The 17,864-nt window shown below is 57.1% G+C and overlaps 1 protein-coding gene across 3 annotated transcripts in view; it reads left to right on the top strand.

Moving 5' to 3' along the window:
• SP7 (Sp7 transcription factor) overlaps positions 1 to 16,090 on the top strand; it is a 36,443-nt gene extending 20,353 nt beyond the window's left edge. Inside the window, exons 3-5 of one of the 3 annotated variants that reach the window (XM_082350576.1) lie at positions 7,208 to 7,461; positions 7,910 to 7,977; positions 12,677 to 16,090. In XM_082350576.1, coding sequence (XP_082206702.1) covers positions 7,957 to 7,977; positions 12,677 to 13,951 — 1,296 coding nt within the window. In that variant the 5' untranslated portion in view covers positions 7,208 to 7,461; positions 7,910 to 7,956 and the 3' untranslated portion in view covers positions 13,952 to 16,090. Of the gene's footprint in view, positions 1 to 7,207; positions 7,462 to 7,795; positions 7,978 to 12,676 lie in introns of those variants that run through there. The other 2 variants (XM_082350578.1, XM_082350577.1) reach the window with 2 other exon arrangements.
• Positions 16,091 to 17,864: the final 1,774 nt, after the last annotated feature.

The raw sequence follows: 17,864 nt of genomic DNA, 5'->3' as shown, positions 1-17,864 counted from the left end.
TGGAGGTCACAGCTGGAGGGGGAGGGGCGTGGGGCTTCGGGCCAGCCAGCAGGGGGTGCTCTGGTCCCTGAATGCCTGTCCTCTCGAGTGACCCCTTCTTTGCTTGGAACTATTTTTGCCTAGAGAGTGCTTGTGGGGAGCGGGGGGTTGAGGAATGGGGGAGTCCTGAGATTCAGACTCTTTGGGTGGATGAGGAAGAGAAAGAGCACGAGAGGCTGGCAGCCTGGGGTCAACGGGATGTTAGCGCCTTGGGGACCTCGGGCCCTGCAGGGTCCAGAGGAGGACGCCTGGGCTGAGGAGGCAGGACTCCCACCCTAGGTTCAGGCGGTGGAGAAAGGACTGGGCGGGGCCGCTGGGGGGCACTGGCTGGGGCGGAGAGGAAAGGGGCACACAGCTCCCCGCCGCCGCCTCCTCCCCCCTCCCCCCGGTTGGCGCTCTCTCTCGGGCTCTAATCGGCGCGGCGGCCGCAGCGGGCAGAGTCAGCGCCGCCAGTCTCCGGGACGCGACTCCCAGCAATTGTGGTCGGGACCGCAGATATGCAGCTGCCTCCTGCCCGGGCGCCCGGCCCGGCCGGCCCCGCCCGCGCCCCGCCCCCTGCCCCCCGGCCGGCCCGCCCCTCCGCCTCCTGGCCGCGCGCGGGGACACTGAGGCACGGCTGGGAGGCGACGTCTCCGGCCGCTCCGAGCCCAGTCCAGACTGCGTGAGGCGGCTGGGGAGGCCCCAGACCTCGCGATCTGCTGGTCCCGGGGCACGCATCCGCGCAACAGCTGGAGCTAGGTCTGAGAGCGCCAGTCTTGCCTTAGCTTTACCGCTCGCCCGGCCTCAAACCTCCCCGCCTAGAAAGTCAAGCAGTGATTGCTTTGGGATCCAGCGGGGGGCGTCCGACTGAGGGTGTGTGGGGAGGAATGGCGGTGGCTGAGCCCCCAGGACTCTCATTAACCCGGGCAGAGGAAAAAGGAAGGATGGAGAATCATGGCCTGTGCAGACTTCGAACTTAGAGTTCCTTCGTAGGAGAGGAGAAGGGGGCGTGGGAGGGTAGGGGAGGGAGGGAGGGATGGGTGAAGAAGGGAAAAGGAAATAGTTAAAGGGGGTTAAGGCAGAGTGTGTGTGTTGGGGGTTCTCCTGGGAGGCTGGAGGCCAGGTCCTCAGATGCAGCATGGCGCTTCACTCTGTTGACCAGACCCAGCAGCTGGCTGTCAAGGGGCCATTTTCAGAACTGAATAGATACCTCTCACATGCCCGTACGTCCTGTGTGCTCGTGCCCACACCAACACACTTATCAAGAGAAGTCATCCTTGACTGCTTGGTCTCCCTCACTTCTCACATCCAATCAATCACCAAGTCTTGTCTATACCACCTCCTATGTATCACCTTTCCATTGACTTTTCCTCATCCCCTTTGCTGCTACAGGCCACACCTTCTCACCTCTTGCCTGGGTTGCCACTGTAAACTGGTCTTGCCTCTGATTTTACCCTCCTCCAAACCCTGACAATACTATTAGGCACCATTTATGGAACAACTACTAAGTGCCAAACCCTGTGGTAAGAGTTCCACATGTATTATTCCTAATCCTTATAACAACCCTGGGAGGTTGCTGTATTATGTTTCCCCATTCTAAAGAAGAAGAATCCAAGGCATCAAAGGTTAAACAGCTTGCCCAACCTTACGCCATAGTAAACAGCTGATTTGCCCAGAACTGCCAGGCTCTAAGTCCCTATTCCATTCTCTTCTACGCAGCCAGGGTCATCTTTCTGAAATACAAATATTCCCATATGTTGCCCTGAGCATCTAGTTCAGATTCCTTGCACTGCTGATCAGACTTTCTCCATCAGCCCCTACTGTCTGTGCTCTAGTCACACTCAACTCTCAGCACCTTAAAATGTCATTAATCCCTCAGACCTCTGGGCCTTTGCATACACTCTTCCCCCTGCATGTAACACTCTTCCTCTCTTCACCTGGCTGACTCCTATTCATCCTTCAGTTTCTTTACCTAGTCATCCCTGCTTCCAGGAAGCCTTCCTTGATTCTCCCAACACTGGCTTAGATTCATTTTTTCGTCTCCAGTAACATCTAGTACTTACTCTCTTAAGATACTTTCCACTCTACGTTGGTTGCTGGTTTGTGAGGCAAAGGACTGGGTCTGTATTGCTCGTGGTTGCAAGCCTGAGCCTAGCCCTGCATGCGTGGCACAAAGTAGGTGCTTGCTGAGCATTTGTTGAATGAAAGAATGTTCCTCGGGTCTAGTCTACATCTTAAGAAACTGTTCTCCTAAGAAGAATCTAAGCAGGTCAGAGAAATCAGGGGATTGGGGCGGAGTATATCTAAGATTTTGAAGGACCGTTGCCTTGGGTTGTTTAGCCCCATTGCTAAGGATAGAAAATGTGATGAGGACCCTAACACCCCAAGTTCTCTTTGTTTAAAGACAGTAATATATTTCATGCATCAGATTCCAGGGTATCATTCTTACAAAGAGGCACTTGCTGGAGATGACCAAGATGACCAGAGTCTTAATTCCATGCTGATCCTTTTGAAACGCCTACCCAGTGCAGGTTCCTCTGTTCCAGGATCAGGCCTCTCAGTGTTACCCTTCCCTCCATTTCCCTCTTTGTCCCCGGCCATCCTTGCTTCTTCCTCCCCCTCCCAGAGCACTTTTTCTGATTCTTGATCTGCCTCCCCTGGAACTGCTATATTATCTCAGGGCTCAAATGTCAACTAAGGAGACTGAGGCTCAGAGCAGAGGGGAACCAGGGCCAGCACCAGGAGTCCTGCCTTTTAGGCCAGGCACTGGAAGAGGCGAAGGGGAGACGCAGCAGATAGGGAGGGAGCTGAGGTATCACACATATGTAAATGTGCTTATGTGAGCATTAGGGTGGGGAGCTCCTTTTTCAAGCTGTCCTATACAGAGGTTGCTGGCCTCCTAAAAGCTTCCTTTCTTCCCTGTGTCCTCAGCTTTGCCTCCCAGAATGGGATTCTCTTCCCCAAGCTCCCTGAGCCTAGTCTCAGAATGTCAAGGCACCGGGCAGTGTCCAAATCCCAAGGTCATGAGTGGATCTTCCCCCCACCCAAGGAGCAAGTTTCCCTGGTCAGCAGCCCTGTTACTTTTGGAGGACCCTCTCAGATTTGCAGTTGTCCCTCAAGGTCTCTTATCTGTAGTCCCACCATCTCTGTTTCCCCCTGTGTCTCTCCCTTTGTCTTTGTTTCCCTGACTCTGGGTGCCTTCTTTTTTACTGTCCCCTCTGTGTTCTCTGTCACTAGTGTCTCCACTGGAGACAAGGGTTGGGCCTGGGTGCATGGGGGGGTAGTGGCCAGACCAGGGGCCCGGGACATGAGCGCAACTTTCCAAGCTTCTCTTCCAGGCCCCTGTGGTTGGGGAGCTCCACAGAGGGAGAGATGAGTCAGCGGGGCCGCAGAGCAGGGGGGGTCTGGGTGGGGGTGGGGATGCCGGGGTTCCCCAGGGCCAGGGAGTTTGCTAGGACCATCTGGGTCTCTGAACTCTGGTGGATATGGAGAATAAAGGATCAGCGAGTCCCCAAAGGTACACTACACTAGTAGGAATTGCAGGCAACAATTTGTAGCACTGGCATTGCCTGTCACATCACCCTTATGCCCAGATTCTTGTAGGAAGGAGTTCCTAAATCCCCTCTAGGAGACCTCCGGGATTTCTAGAGCTGTAAGCTTGTGATGTTAGACCTGTGTGTATGTCTGTGATATTTGCCATGTATGTAAATGTATGTATTGATGTGAGTCTGTGTGAGTCCCTGCAGGGGTATTGTAGCTAACTGTGAGTCCATCTGCATGTATGTGTGCTGGTGTGTGCATTTTTGTGATTGGAGGTTAGGGTCAGTGTCTTGGTGTAAGCATCATCTGTATAACGTATGTATTTATATCCGTGTGTGTCAGTGTGGATGCCTGCAGAGTGTATGTATGTTCATAATTCAGCGTGTGTGCAAGAGTGTATCTGAAAGTGTGTCACTCATTAGGTACGTATTAGAGAACGTGTCAATCTGTATCTCAGCGCTTTGTTCACTGTTTGCTGGTGACTCTCTCTAGGGTAGCCAAACTCATAAAAACAAAGGAAGAGTTACGAGTCCCTTTGGATTGGGGCTCTAAGAGGAAGCCCAGCCTAGGATAGTGGGCGGAGGGCAGTGGGGTGGAAGGAGGCGGCTTCCCTGAGGAGAAGGGAGGTAGACGTCTCCCACTCTCCCCAGTGTTCACTCTCTCTCCACCCTCACTGACCTTTCCAAAAACAGCTAAAGAGAACTGAGGCAGGTTCCAGATTCAACCCCCTCTAACCTAGAAATCCCACCCCGATTCTTCTAGGGGAGGGAGGGAGGGAAGGGAGCGGTCCCTGTGGTTCAGCCCAGTCCTGGGGTTGAAAGATCAGAAAGGCACCATCCCACCCCTTCCTTCAGGGGCGTCCATCTCTGGAGCTCAGCGTCTGGGTGGCCATGGGCGGAGGCTGAGGGGCCCCCAGGGTGGTGGGGGGTGGTGGATAGAAACCAGATGCCTAGGGGGTTTATACTGGAAGGACCAGAGCCGCAGCCTCTACCCGCCCCTGCCACATGGCGCCTCTGCCTGGCTGCCCCACCCCCTGGGAGGCTGGGCTGAGGGAGGCCTGCGAGGGTGGAGGCAGGTCCTTGGTCAGGGCTCCCAGTTGTTGACCCCAGCCTCTGGGGGCACTGGGAAGGGGACGGGGGTCTGGGCCCAGGAATAGCAGGGCCTCAGCTGGGCTGCAGGACTATCTTAAACAAGGGTGTGGAAGAAGTCAGAACCCAGGGTCCTGAGGGAGGCAGCTGGGGGCTTCAGGCAGCCCCTCTGCCTGGCTTTGGCGCAGACCTTTGGGAGGGGGCGCTGGGTCCAGGGACTCTCCTACTGGGGTCGGCACATCAGGGGCCCTGGCTCACATCTTGCTGGGGACCCTGCTCCTTCCTTGTCCTTCCCTAGCACTCCTGCTCCTTTCCAGGTAGGATTAGGGATCCAGATCCCCAGAGGAAGTGGAGAAGGCTGACCATCCCTGCCCCCATCTCCTCTCCTCAACCCCCCACCTCCTTTCATCCTGCCTCCTTTTCCCCTTCAGTTTCTTCCTTTCCTCCCCAACCCCTCTCTCACCTGCCATCTCTTCTGTGGAGTCTAGACTTTGCTCCTCTGCCTCAGTTGCCTGCCTGATCTGAAAGCGCCTGGCTTTCCGCTGGCGGTGCAGTAATTCCTCCAAAGCTTCCCCTTTTCCTCCCCAACTTCTGAGCCGGCTTGTGTGGGCGCCCAGAAATCCATCTGACACCTCAGGCTCAGAAGCACCCCCCACCAGGGGGAGACTGCGAGGTCATGGGACACCCCACCACGGGCACTTCCTCTTGGGCAGACGGGTGGGGTGGCCCGTGTAATCATCGGACACAATTATGCACTATTTATACTCCATCCCTGCCCCCCACCTGCCTGGCCGCTTTGACCCTCTGCCTCCGCTGGACCTGGCCAGGCGTCCGGCTATTTTCCCTGTCCTGTCCTTCTGAAGCCATTGTCTCCTCATCTTTGTTCCTCTGGGCCTATTTCTTTTCCTTTTTTTCATTTTTTTCTGCTCTGTGTTTTTTTTAAGCCACATACTGGTCTTCTGTTTTCCTCTCTTCTCTCCCTGTTATATCCCTCGCTTCTCTTCTGATTTTCTTGGATTGTTTCATTTGCTCTGTGTGCCCCTCAGTCTTCCTGTGTTCCTTCTTTTGCTTCTTTTCCTGGGAGACTAGTGTCTGCCAGTCACCCTGGTTCCCTAACTCTCTCCTCAAAAGTTGGGCCCATAGGCTTCCTTGGGGGAAATCAAATCATGGGGCTGGAATCCCGAACTTCTCCCCCCACCCCCCGACCCCCTCCTCCCCTGAACTTTGATCCTGCCTGCTGGTTAAACTGCAGTTAACCCTCCCTGGACTTCCAGCTGCTCCTGCCCCCTCTCCACCTTTGCCTTGAGGAACTGAGCCGGGAGAGTAAAAGGAGCCCTGAAGTGGGCACCCAGGAAGAGAAAGTGAGGGGACTGGTTGGCGAGTGAGGGAAGCGGGGGAAGGACCAGGCTCCATTCCTCTGATGGGCAGGGCTGAGAGCGGGAGAGGGGTGTGTTGGGGAATAAGTTGCAAAACAACCCCAGCTGGCTGGGCGCCTCCGTGGGAGAGATGCTGGCTCTACCACTTGGCTGCCCAGTCCCCTCTCTCCCATAAACTTACCTTAGGGCCCAGGTTTCAGTTAATAGACTTTTTGAATTTCCCTCTTCCAACTGGTTGACTTTCTTTTCTTCCCCATTTTGATGAGAAGTCAAAGTTGGGAAGTCCTGCCTAAGCTCTAACTTCAATTCTTCCTGCTGCAGAGGGAACTGATGCATGACAATGAGAAAGGGAACCAGGCACTCCCTCCTGGAAAGCATGATCACTCATGAGAAGATCATGAGTGATCACTTTGATCACTCCATCAAAGGATGGAGATTTGATGTGTGGCCAAGAAGGGCCTAGGGATGGTAACTGGCAAGGAGCAATGGAGGCTAGGGCCTCCCTTTGTGGGGGGGGGTTAATCCAAAGAGGCTAGGCTCAGGCTTGGATGAGTTGACCCAGTGACCTCCTGCCCTTACCCTCACTCCTGCCTGCCTTAAATTTTCTCAGAACCAGAAGATCTAGCTTCTGCCCCACAAAGTGAGGCAGGCCTAGGTGCCACTTCCCAAGAGTGAAACTCAGGCGTTGGGAGGAAGATTGGCGACCCCCAAACCTGTGCCAAGCTCTCCCCACCCCCACCCCCCTCCAGGCCTTGCTCTGGAACCTACCTCAGTGACCCTGAAAGCCTGGGCAGCAGAAGCCTCCACCCCAGAGCACACTCCCCCTCCTGGCTTTCACAACACACGTACACACTGCACTCCTGATCTCGAGGTGGGTGACTGGGGAAGCAAGCATCTCTGTGGTCAGCTCGGGTGTGTGTGTGGCTTGTGTGCCTCCAGCCATGTCACTGTGATCATCTGTGTGTGAGTTTGTCTCTGTTCATTCATGACGGTGGCTGTGCCCGTGTGGATAGCACTGTGCGTGTGGACGTGCACACGTATCATCCTGTGTTTGTCCATGAGCGTGTGTGTCAGTGTGCTCCAGTCTCTCTGTGTGAGTGTCGTCCCCAATCCCCCATCCCCCCCCCTGGATCTCTAATTAGTGGTTTGGGGTTTGTTCCTTTTCCCTCCTGTTCCTTCCCTCAGCGGCAGCAGCGGCGGCAGCAGCAGCAGAAGCAGCAGAAGCAGCAGGAGCAGCCGTCGCCACCCGCCGACCAGCAGCCAGGACTCTGGAGTCAGAGTAGGATTCTAGGATCAGAGCCTGAGTGGGAACAGGAGTGGAGCTGGCCTAGGAGAGGAGCGAAGCCCTCCCAGGACCCTCAGGCGACCCCTTGCCAGCATTCCCAGTGCCAGACCTCCAGGGAGGAGAGACCCAGGACACCCAGCCCCAGATCCCCCAGGTACAGGACACTGGGGAGCTCTGTCTGGGAGGGGTTCCCACAGAGGCTGATGGGATCGCTGGGGGCAGGGTGTGGGACACCTGGGCCCACCGTCCCTCCGTTTTGCCCTCAGCGCACCCCAGCACGCCCTGACAACTTGCCCTGTCCCTACCCGCTCCTGCTTCCGGCCCTTCTCTGGGAGCCCCGTTTCTCGTCTCCCGCCCAGATCCCTTCTTTGGGGAGCTCAGCAACTGGAGCAGGAAATTTGGACCCTCTGCCTCCCTCTCTCGCCCTGCTCATTGGATCCGGAGCCTTCTCCGCTGGGAAAGCTGTAATTAGAGGGTGGATCCCTACAGACAGAGAGCAGCCCCCCCCAGCCCCTACCCCCCAGTCCCTTCTAACTTTAGATCTCTTCTCTCCCATTCTCCCATTCTCCCTCCCTCTCCCTCTCCCTCTGTCTCCGGCTCAGCTCTCTCCATCTGCCTGGCTCCTTGGGACCCGTTCCCCAGCCTCAGGATGGCGTCCTCCCTGCTTGAGGTAACTGCCCCCTCCGTCCCCCAGGACACCAGCCATGATCTTAATGGTCCCTAATCCCTGTCCACTTCCCACCTCCCAACTCACACAGACAGTTGCTGTGGTGCTTGTCACTTCCAGGGGTCAGAGGAGGGGGGAGCAGGGGGCAGGAGAAGGGAGGAGAGAGCAGGCCCAGGGGTCAGAGGACAGTCAAAGGAGGATGAGAGGGGATTAGCTTAGAAGAAGGCATGGACCCCTAAGGTCAGCCAAGCACACCAACTCTGAGGAGTGGAAAAGGGATGGAGAAAGGAGTAGGGGGGTTAGGAGAGAGGAGTGGGAGAGAGATAAGCTGGTAGCAGATGGGGGAGAGAAAGAAGGCCAGAGGACTGGCTGAGTGGGCACAGAGTAGCAGTGAGTACACGGTTCCTTGGGGGTCCTGGCTCTCGGGACTCTTAGCCTAGGCAGTGTCCTGTCTGGTTTGTAGGTGGGGAGGGGGCTGGGCTTCTGGGCTCGTAGGAGAGGAGGTGGGCAATGAGAGAAGGGAGAGGGCAGTCCCTGCATGTGGGGGGCTGACCAGAGGAACTGGGCCCAGGCCTGAGAGGCAACCAAGGAGGAGGGCCAGGGTCTGAGGCCGCCTGCCCGGCTCACAAATATTTAGCTTTCAGCCAAAGACAAACTCAGCTCTATTTTGGGAGTGGGAGGCTCCAGGGCGGACTGAACCACTTCCCCTCCAGGCCGGGACCCCAGTATCCCTTGCCTCTGGCACTGGGGATGGAGGGAACTAGGGTACCATGGGGGTCAGGGCTTGGGGGCTTGAGAAATTTCTGACTCTGCCAGGGCTTCTGGGAGGCTCATGGCACATAGTTGGAAAGGGGGACTCAGGGTCACTCAGAGCCTGTTTGAATGTCCTGAGTTCTCCTAGCTTCTGGGTCTCTGACTCTGTGTCTCTGTCACCACCTCTGCTTTCTGGGTCCCTCCGCAGGAATTTGGGACCAGAGAGCCCTCCCCAAAGATCAACTCCCAGCAGTAGCCTTGACCTTCTGTATTCTTGGGCCCCTCTGAAGGCCCCATCTCTGCTCCCGGTGCACTAGCTCAGGTCCAAGGGGTGATGGGCCAAACAGGAAGCCGACTCATGCAGCCTGCAGGAGAGGTGTGTGTGAGATGAACTGGGAGTCTTTTAACACCTGTGTTCACTGGCCTGCATGTAAGTGTCAGAATGTAAAGCAGCACACCCGCATGTGTGGCTGGCTTTGTGAGAGCACAGGGGTGTGTGCATATAAGCTGGGGCACCTGAGTGTCTGTTAGTCCAAGTGGGGAATGGTGTGTGTAAGTCTGGTGGATAGCGAGTCTGTGACTGAGTCTGAGGGAATGGCATGCAAGGCAATGGGGTGGACACCATAACCCAGTCAGGGGGCCTCAGGTGCTGTGCTCTACCCCCTGCTGCAAGGAGGCAGATCGCTCACCCCCAGGACACTCTCAATTGAACCATATCATTGAAACACTGGGGTTGGTCTTGAGGAAGCTGGAGGACTAAGGTGCATGGAAATCCTGGGTCCACCCAAGGCAGGGGCAGTGTCAGTGGGCGTGGGCTTCATGTCAGAGTTGCCAGCGTGGCACTGGTGCCTGCAGGAGCAGCTGGGCCAAAGGCCTGTTGGAAAGACACGGGATTGGGGTAGCACTTGGCAAGAGCAGTGTGTCCTGGAAACTGGGCTTTCATGTCCCTTGCTCCCCGTGAGCTGGAGATGCCCCCAACACCAAGGCTTCTAGCCTCTGTCTCTTTCACCTGTTCTGGGGGGCGCCTGGGCCCTCAACCTTCTTCTCCCACCCCCATCCGGAAGTCCTCTTTGGCAGTGGGAAGAACTTGGGATTTCAGAGAGGGGAGCTTGATGGAAGGCTCACCTGGGCTGAGTGAGATGCAGAGGAACAGGGTGGAGGGAGAAATGGGGGTGGGGGGCTAGGTGGGGATGGACACTTGGAAGGTGGGAAAGCTAAACAACTTGGGAGGAGGCGGAGAGTGGAGAAGTGAAAACTGGGACCTTGGGTGCCCAGAACCTATGGCCAGTCAATGCTCGGGTGTCCAGTGAACATTCCCGTGGGAGGTCAGTGGAAAGAGGGGGCTCTCCTCCCTGTGTGAGTGAGAGAGCTGGGACAGCTCCTTATCTAGTTCCTTCTCCACAGACTCTCCCTTCAGTACTTGAAGGCTGTTTTGTTGTGGTTGTCATTGTTTTCAATGGATGGTGGGTGGAAGTGAGAGGAAAAGCAACTGGAAGGTGGGCTCCTTGGCCCCCGGTGTGAGGTCGTGGACAAGTATTTAGAATCTTTAACCAGGACCCTCTCCCCAGTTCTCAGAAGAGCCCAAGCAGCAAGAGAAGGAAACCGAGGCTGTGGTGAAACTTAGCCAGGTGCCCAGCTCTTGGCCTCCAGGAGCTCCAGAACCGTCTGAGTGGTCTGGTGCCTTGCTCCCCCTTCCCTGCCCTCAGGGGCCCTGGGGGCCTCCGCTCCCCAGTGCTGGGGTCTCCTGTTGGCCTGGGGCTGCTGGCCTTCTTTCACCCCTCCTTCCCTCCCCACGGCTGGGTGGGGTCCCTGGGCTTGGCTGAGGCCCCTGTGGCCACAGTGTGAGGGCCGGGCGGGGGGGACGGCGTCGGCGTTTTTAAAAATAAACCGACCGCAGGGAAACCAACGGAGCCGGGCCGGGCAGGCAGAGGGGGAGGGGGTGGTCAGGGGGAGAAGGAGGGAGGAGTGGCCTGGTCTGGGGGTTTTCTGGGGCCCAGCACTGTGGGGATTTTCTCTTAGGTAGGAAATCTGCCTTCCTCCTCCCCCTCCCCCTTTTCTTTTTTCTCCCTCCTTTCTTTTCCTCTGTTTTCCTGTGCCTTCCTTGCCCAGTCTCTTTCCATCACCTCTCTGTCTTTGTTTATTTTGCTGCTTTCTTCTCTCTCCGTCCTTTTTGTCATTGTTTTGCTTTCTTCTCTTTTGGGTCCCTGCCCATTTCTGCCCCTGAGGGCCAGCTGCCCCTCTGTTTTCACTTTCCCCCCTGGGGGCTTTTATGTCAGCTCTTCACCCTGCAGGGTCCTCTGCTCCGGTGTCTCTGGGTCTCTGCCTCTCTCCTTTGAACTCCACGTTTTTACCTCTCCTTTCTGCTAGGCTTTGCCTCCTGCCCCATCAGCTACCCTGCCTTACCTACCCTCTGCTTGGGAGATGAGAGGCTCCAGGGAAATCCTGGCTGGGCAGGACGCAGGGCTTTTGCCAGATTTGAGGACGCTTTCAGTGGCTCAAATTTGGGAGTCCATGGGGTCAACAGGACCTCAGAGAGAGGTAACTGGACAGGGGGAGCAGCAGGTTTGCATTTGCGGAGCAGTGCAAGACTGGCGACTGCACACACCCCTCACTGCAACCTTTAGACCCCAGATCTACCTCTAGGATTGGTGTTACGGGCACATACCGCACATACCACATGCTAGGAGCTAGCAGGCAGGTCTGGGAACCCTGGATTCTTGGGTTCCTTTTCAGTTTTTGAGGGCCCCAGTCAAGGAACTGTACGGGGTCAGCTTTTGAGGGCATCTTTTTTTTTGGTGGGATTCTCAGTGATGGACGCCTATCTATGCCAGCCTGGGATCCAGGAGGGCATCCATCGCCCAGGAGGGCGTCCCAAGGCTGACTCAGGGAGGGGGTACCATGAGCTCCTGAGAGATGGTGATCTCAGAGTGGTTTGGCCTGGTAGCAGCAGCACGATGGGCACGAAGGGCATTGTGTGTTTCTAAAAGACCCCCACGACCCGTATCTACATGCATCTTCCTTCACTCCCTGCGCTGGAGGGGTGAAGAGAGACGAGCTATGTGGCCTCTGTGTGTTAGGGTACACCGAGGCGTGGGGGTGTGTGGCTGTGAGGCAGTATCTTAGCCACCCCAGTTCCCTGCCCTGCAGGGGCATGAGGACTTCAGCTCTCCCAGCCCTCCCAAAGGGGTACCAGCTGGCTCCACAAAGCAGGAGGTGCCCAATGCCCGCTTGAAAGACATTCTTGCCTCAGCCACAGTCCTGGCTTGGCGGCAGCCCTGTTCCCTCTCAATGTCCCAGTGTCTCTGCCCTCGCTTCCTCTTGCTCCCCAGTCCCAGGGTCCCTGCCAAGAGAAAGAGATTCCTTACCAGGGACATGAGGACGCCGCTTCAGGGAGACCAGGCCACTGCCTTAGTCAGGAGACGAAGCAGAGACAGGAAGTGAATAAGGGGTCAAGCTGGGAAAATCTGGAACGCGGGGAGCTACAGTTCCCTACGACTTCACCTTCTTCCCAGGCTGCCCTTTCAGCCTCATCTTTCCTCTCCAAGTCCCCGACCACGGCCTCTGCTCCCAACCCATTTCCAGGGGTCAGGATCCCTAATTCTCACCGCACCCAAGTGCTGCCTCTATCCCCAGCTCTTCTCATGGCTATCTAAGAAGCATCTCCCATTCCTCAGAGGCCCTTGCACACTCCCCCAGCACCACAGGGAGCTCTGCTTCCTGCCTGCTGGGTTGGGTGTTAGGCCGCTGTCTTGGTCCTTTGCTTTTTCCAGACTCCATCTGAGCTCTGCCCTGGGTCCCCGTCCTCAGTGCCGCCCCTCACCACCTCTGATTCCCCATCCTCTTCAACTCTTCCTCAACCCCTTTCTTCTGTTGTCCAAGCCTCTGGGGTGCACAGTCCTTCTGCGCGTGTCCTCCTCTGCCCCTAAACGGTGCTTCCCTCTCTCCACAGGAGGAAGCTCACTATGGCTCCAGTCCCCTGGCCATGCTGACAGCGGCGTGCAGCAAATTTGGTGGCTCCAGCCCTCTGCGGGACTCAGCGACACTGGGCAAAGCAGGCACAAAGAAGCCATACTCTGTGGGCAGTGACCTTTCGGCCCCCAAAACCATGGGCGATGCCTACCCAGCCCCCTTTTCAAGCACCAATGGGCTCCTCTCACCTGCAGGCAGTCCTCCAGCACCCACCTCGGGCTATGCCAATGACTACCCTCCCTTTTCCCACTCATTCCCTGGGCCCACAGGCACCCAGGACCCTGGGCTACTAGTGCCCAAGGGGCACAGCTCTTCTGACTGCCTGCCCAGTGTCTACACCTCTCTGGACATGGCACACCCCTATGGCTCCTGGTACAAGGCAGGCATCCACGCAGGCATCTCACCAGGTCCTGGCAATGCTCCTACTCCTTGGTGGGACATGCACCCTGGGGGCAACTGGCTAGGTGGCGGGCAGGGCCAGGGTGATGGGCTGCAAGGGACACTACCCACAGGCCCTGCTCAGCCTCCACTGAACCCCCAGCTGCCCACCTACCCGTCCGACTTTGCCCCCCTTAATCCTGCCCCCTACCCATCTCCCCACCTCCTGCAGCCAGGGCCCCAGCATGTCTTGCCCCAAGATGTCTATAAACCCAAGGCGGTGGGCAACAGCGGGCAGCTGGAGGGGAGTGGTGGAGCCAAACCCCCTCGGGGTGCAGGCACAGGGGGCAGTGCTGGCTACGGGGGCAGTGGAGCAGGGCGCTCCTCCTGTGACTGCCCCAACTGCCAGGAGCTAGAGCGCCTGGGTGCCGCAGCAGCCGGGCTGCGGAAGAAGCCGATCCACAGCTGCCACATTCCGGGCTGCGGCAAAGTGTATGGCAAGGCCTCCCATCTGAAGGCCCACTTGCGCTGGCACACGGGCGAGAGGCCCTTCGTCTGCAACTGGCTCTTCTGCGGCAAGAGGTTCACCCGTTCAGACGAGCTGGAGCGCCACGTGCGCACTCACACCCGGGAGAAGAAGTTCACCTGCCTGCTCTGCTCCAAGCGCTTTACCCGAAGCGACCACCTGAGCAAACACCAACGCACCCACGGCGAGCCAGGCCCAGGACCCCCGCCCAGTGGCCCCAAGGAGCTGGGGGAGGGCCGCAGCGCCGGGGAAGAAGAGGCCAGTCAGACGCCCCGACCTCCGGCCTCACCGGCACCCGCAGAAAAAGCCCCTGAAGGCAGCCCAGAGCAGAGCAACCTGCTGGAGATCTGAGCCGGGTGGAGGTTTCCAGCCCCTGGGCTGCCTTGCCAGTCTCTCCTGGCTCTGTGGACCACTGCTTGCCCCTCACTCCCTTTACCCCATGCATGCTGCCCTTTGGGACTCGCTCCATCTCTTCCCCCCATCATTCTGGGCCTGGGTATCTCCTTGCATGCTTCCTCATCTCACTTCCTCCCCCTTGCCATGGGCCCCTTCTGCAAACTCTCATCTTAGGCCCTCACCTCTTGCCTGATTTCTGCTCTCGGGCTTCTGAAGCTCTTTCCTCACCACTGCTCAGTTTCTCTCTCCTCTGCTCTTCCCACACCAACTCACTTTCTCTCCATTTGGGCTCCCAACACTTTATTTCTCCATCTCACTAACTCCTTGACATGCATCTTTTCTGCTTCCCAAGCTTATTTACCACTATCCCTTGGCTTCCAGGCTCCAGTCTCCTCAGTGGACTTTGTAGTCCATTGCCTTCCATGCTCCAGAGCATTCTTCCTTTTTACAAACACAATGATGATGATGATGATGATGATGATGATGATAATTTATTGCCCCCTGGTGGCCTCTTCATTAGGGACCAGAGTTGGGGGATTGGGGTAAGTGACCTGGCAGGGAGCAGGGTGCCAAGAGGGGGGCAGACCAGTGGGGATCTGATCCCAAAGATGGGGTGACCCCAGGGTCAGGGAGGCTGCCCCCAGGCCTGTATATTTAACCCCTATGTTCCAAGAGAAATGAATAGTAATAATAATAATTCTATTTATCTAAGTTATGATGACAGGTCAGGTAGAGTGAGCTGGGGAGGGAAGGGGGTCCATTCCTGTTATGGAAATTTTAGCCAAATGCATCTCTGTCTAGAAAAAGTGATAGTGAGATCTTGTTAATAGAATTTCTATCATCAGGGTCTCACTTAATGGTGTTTCTTGTAATGGAATCTCTGCTAATAGGGTTGATTAGCTAGATCTCTGTTAAGAGTTAATGGGGTATCTCACAATTAGGGGATCCCTAATATTTCCAGCCCCGGCCAGAAGCTGTGAAACCTCAAGTCCTATGGAGGGGAGGACTGGAATTTACCCCAGCTCCCTTGACCCCAGAGCAGGTTCTTCCACTGCCCCTCCCCTGACACCATGACCCCATCAGGCTAATCCCTTGTTGCCATGGTAACAGAGAGCTTGCAGCTGCCATCTTAGACATGCTCTTTGGGGAAGCCCACCTAACTGGAGGAGGACACTGGTTTGGAGGTGTCTCTCTAGAAGAATAGGTGGGGAAGGCTTTCTCTGGGATCAGATCAAGAAAATCAAGTATTTATTGAGTGTCTACTCTGTGCAAGGCACTGTGCTAGGCTGGTGCCTAGAAGCCACGAGAAAGAAGAATTTATAGAGCTAGGAGGACAGAGGTCCCCAAGCTGACTTGGGGGTGCGTCCACAGGCCCCCAACCTGGGACTTCCGATGCTCCCAACTCCACCTCCAGTGACTTTTAAAGCCGCTTCGTGCCTTTGAATGCCTTTCCTGTGACTTTGGATCCTCCTTTTCTATCTCTTGCTCCCTCAAGGCCCCAAGTTAAAGGTTTAAAGCCGCCGGAGCTTGGGGAGAGGGTAATATTGTGGAAGGGAAGGGATCATGCCCTCATGGAGTCTTTTTTTTTTTTTTTTAATTTAATAAATAAAAGTTCGATTTAAAATTTTGTCCTGGTGAGAAAAGAGGGAGAGGAGGGGAGAAGAGTGAGCCACAGGATTTCTCTTTGGCAAACTGGGGAGTCCCTGCGGGCACTGTCGTGCCCGTTTGCACGTTACGCCCGGGGTAGAATACTTTGGCGGCCCGGCCCTGCGGCGGAGGTCAGTTTTTGACCGCCCAGAGCTCTCTGCGGAGTTGGGAAGGCGAAGAGGTTTTCTTCACCTGGCTCTTTCTCGGGCTCGGCACCAGCGGACACGGCCTGGACAGCAGCCGGGCCGCGCACCGGCCCCGCGGTCGCCGTGCGGACTACGGCGCGGCCCGGGCCGGGCGAGGTGCGGCTCCCGCGGGTGGACCCGCCTGGCACGTAACCCGCCCCCGGCCCCGGGCCTGCAATCAGTCGTGCCCGCCACGGACTCAGCGGAGGAACAAAAGCCACTCTGTCGCGGCCAGACCCCAGCCACAATAGGGCTTTGTGCGGCCTCCGCCCCCTACGGCTCCCCCGCCGGGCGGAGGGGCGCACGAGCCGCTCCCCAAGCCTGGGCCCGACTGCGGGCGGCACCCCCGTCCGCCGGTGCCCCTTGCGGGCTCGCGAGAGGCGCTCCGCGCTAGAGCGGGGGAGGGGTCGGCGGGTCCCAGGGGGTGCTCGGGCTGCCGGTCCCCTCCCCACCCCGCCCCCGTCCAGGTGCGAAATCTCCTGCCCTAGGGCGGGGCTCCGGGCTTCAAAGGCGCTTTGAAGAAGGATCCGAGTTCCGAGGACCCTCCGGCCGGCCGGGGGCCGCGGCGGAAGAGCGGCTGAGAGGGGCGGGGGACGCCTGGGCGCGGGGCCGCGAGAGTGGGCGACCCGAAGTGGACCCCCGGGCTCGGCGCCCACCCCGCGGGGTCGGCTCCTCAGGACCCCCCAGGGCCTGGCCCTCTCGCCTCCCGGTCTCCGCCTGTCCGGTGCCAGCTCCCGCCCGCCGCAGCCTCGCGGTCCTCCCCTCCCCGGTCCCTCGGCCCCTTTCATCTTCCTTAGACTCCGCTTGGGGTTTTGCTGGTTTCTGGGAGATAAAAACCGCCTCAAATAGCGGCGGCGCGCTGCCAGGACAAACAGGGCCGGGCGGGCCATGTGCGCCTGGTTACCGGCCCCGGGCCGGGGCGCCGGGCTTCGGCGCGCCCGGGAAGGGGCGGCGGGCCGAGGTCCAGGCACCCAGGCTCCCGCGATGCCAGTGGCCAGGACGCTGCCTCGGTTTCCCGCCCAGGTCGTAGGGAGGGGCCCCGGTGGAGACTGCCCGCTGAGCGCTCTGAGCCCCTGGGGTGGTGGGTCACAGTCACTGTGTCGCCAGGGCCGCCGCGCCCCCTGGTGAAGTTAGTGGGGAGTGCGCTAGGCCTGGACTTCAGCCTCCCAAGAATCTGCAAATTGTGAAAAACCATTCAGCAAACCTTAAATAAGCTGTATGGGGGAGGCGGTGGTGGAGTATGAAGACACAGAGCACTGTTCCTTCTCTCCAGGTCACATTACAGGGTAAGAGGCAAGCACCTAACTGATAATTATAACAGTCTGTTGGTGAAAATCAGGCTTCATTCAAGGGAGGGTGGAGGTTGTAGGCCCAGGCTGTAGTGAGTTCTTGAGGTATCTGGGGTTGGAGGATACAAACAAAAAATTTGTGGGTGGCTTCTCACTGCTCTCCACCAGTCTGTCAGGGTCACGGACTCCCACTTTTCCTTCAAACCTGTCCTGCTTCCCCGTCTCAAGGAGAGCTTTCCCAGCCAATTTCTCCAAACTACCCCCAGTTTTAATAATCTGCTCTTTTAAGTTTTCTGTGACTTCCCAAGTGACAGTGAACTAATTAAATGGGGGGAGGGGCTACTCAAAGCGTTGTCTGTGCAGTATCACCTGTGGGCTTTTTGGAACTACAACTTCAGAGCTCCACCCCATAATTTGCATTTTAACAAGATCCTCAGATGAGTCCTATGTCCATTAACATTTTGGAGCCCCGGGTTTTCTGACCCGGGAATAACTCTTGGGGGGAACTTTTCATGTAGAAACGAGGGGCAGATATAGAATCCAAGAATGTTAAACCAGAATGCCTCCTAGAGTCTCCAATGAGGCTGGCTGCTCTTGGGAATGGGGAACTGTATGCCTTATACAGTTCTGGGTCCCCAGAGCTTGGTCTTTGGAATTGCTCATTAACATTTGTTAAATGAATGAACCAGTGCCCAAGGTCACCTAGTTCATGGCAGAGTTAGGGCTATTCATCTCCAATATCTGCTT

This window comes from Balaenoptera borealis (genome assembly GCF_965194805.1).
Source record: "Balaenoptera borealis genome assembly, chromosome: 13".
Classification (NCBI taxonomy): Eukaryota; Metazoa; Chordata; class Mammalia; order Artiodactyla; family Balaenopteridae; genus Balaenoptera; species Balaenoptera borealis.
This window is presented reverse-complemented; position numbering and strand designations above follow the sequence as displayed.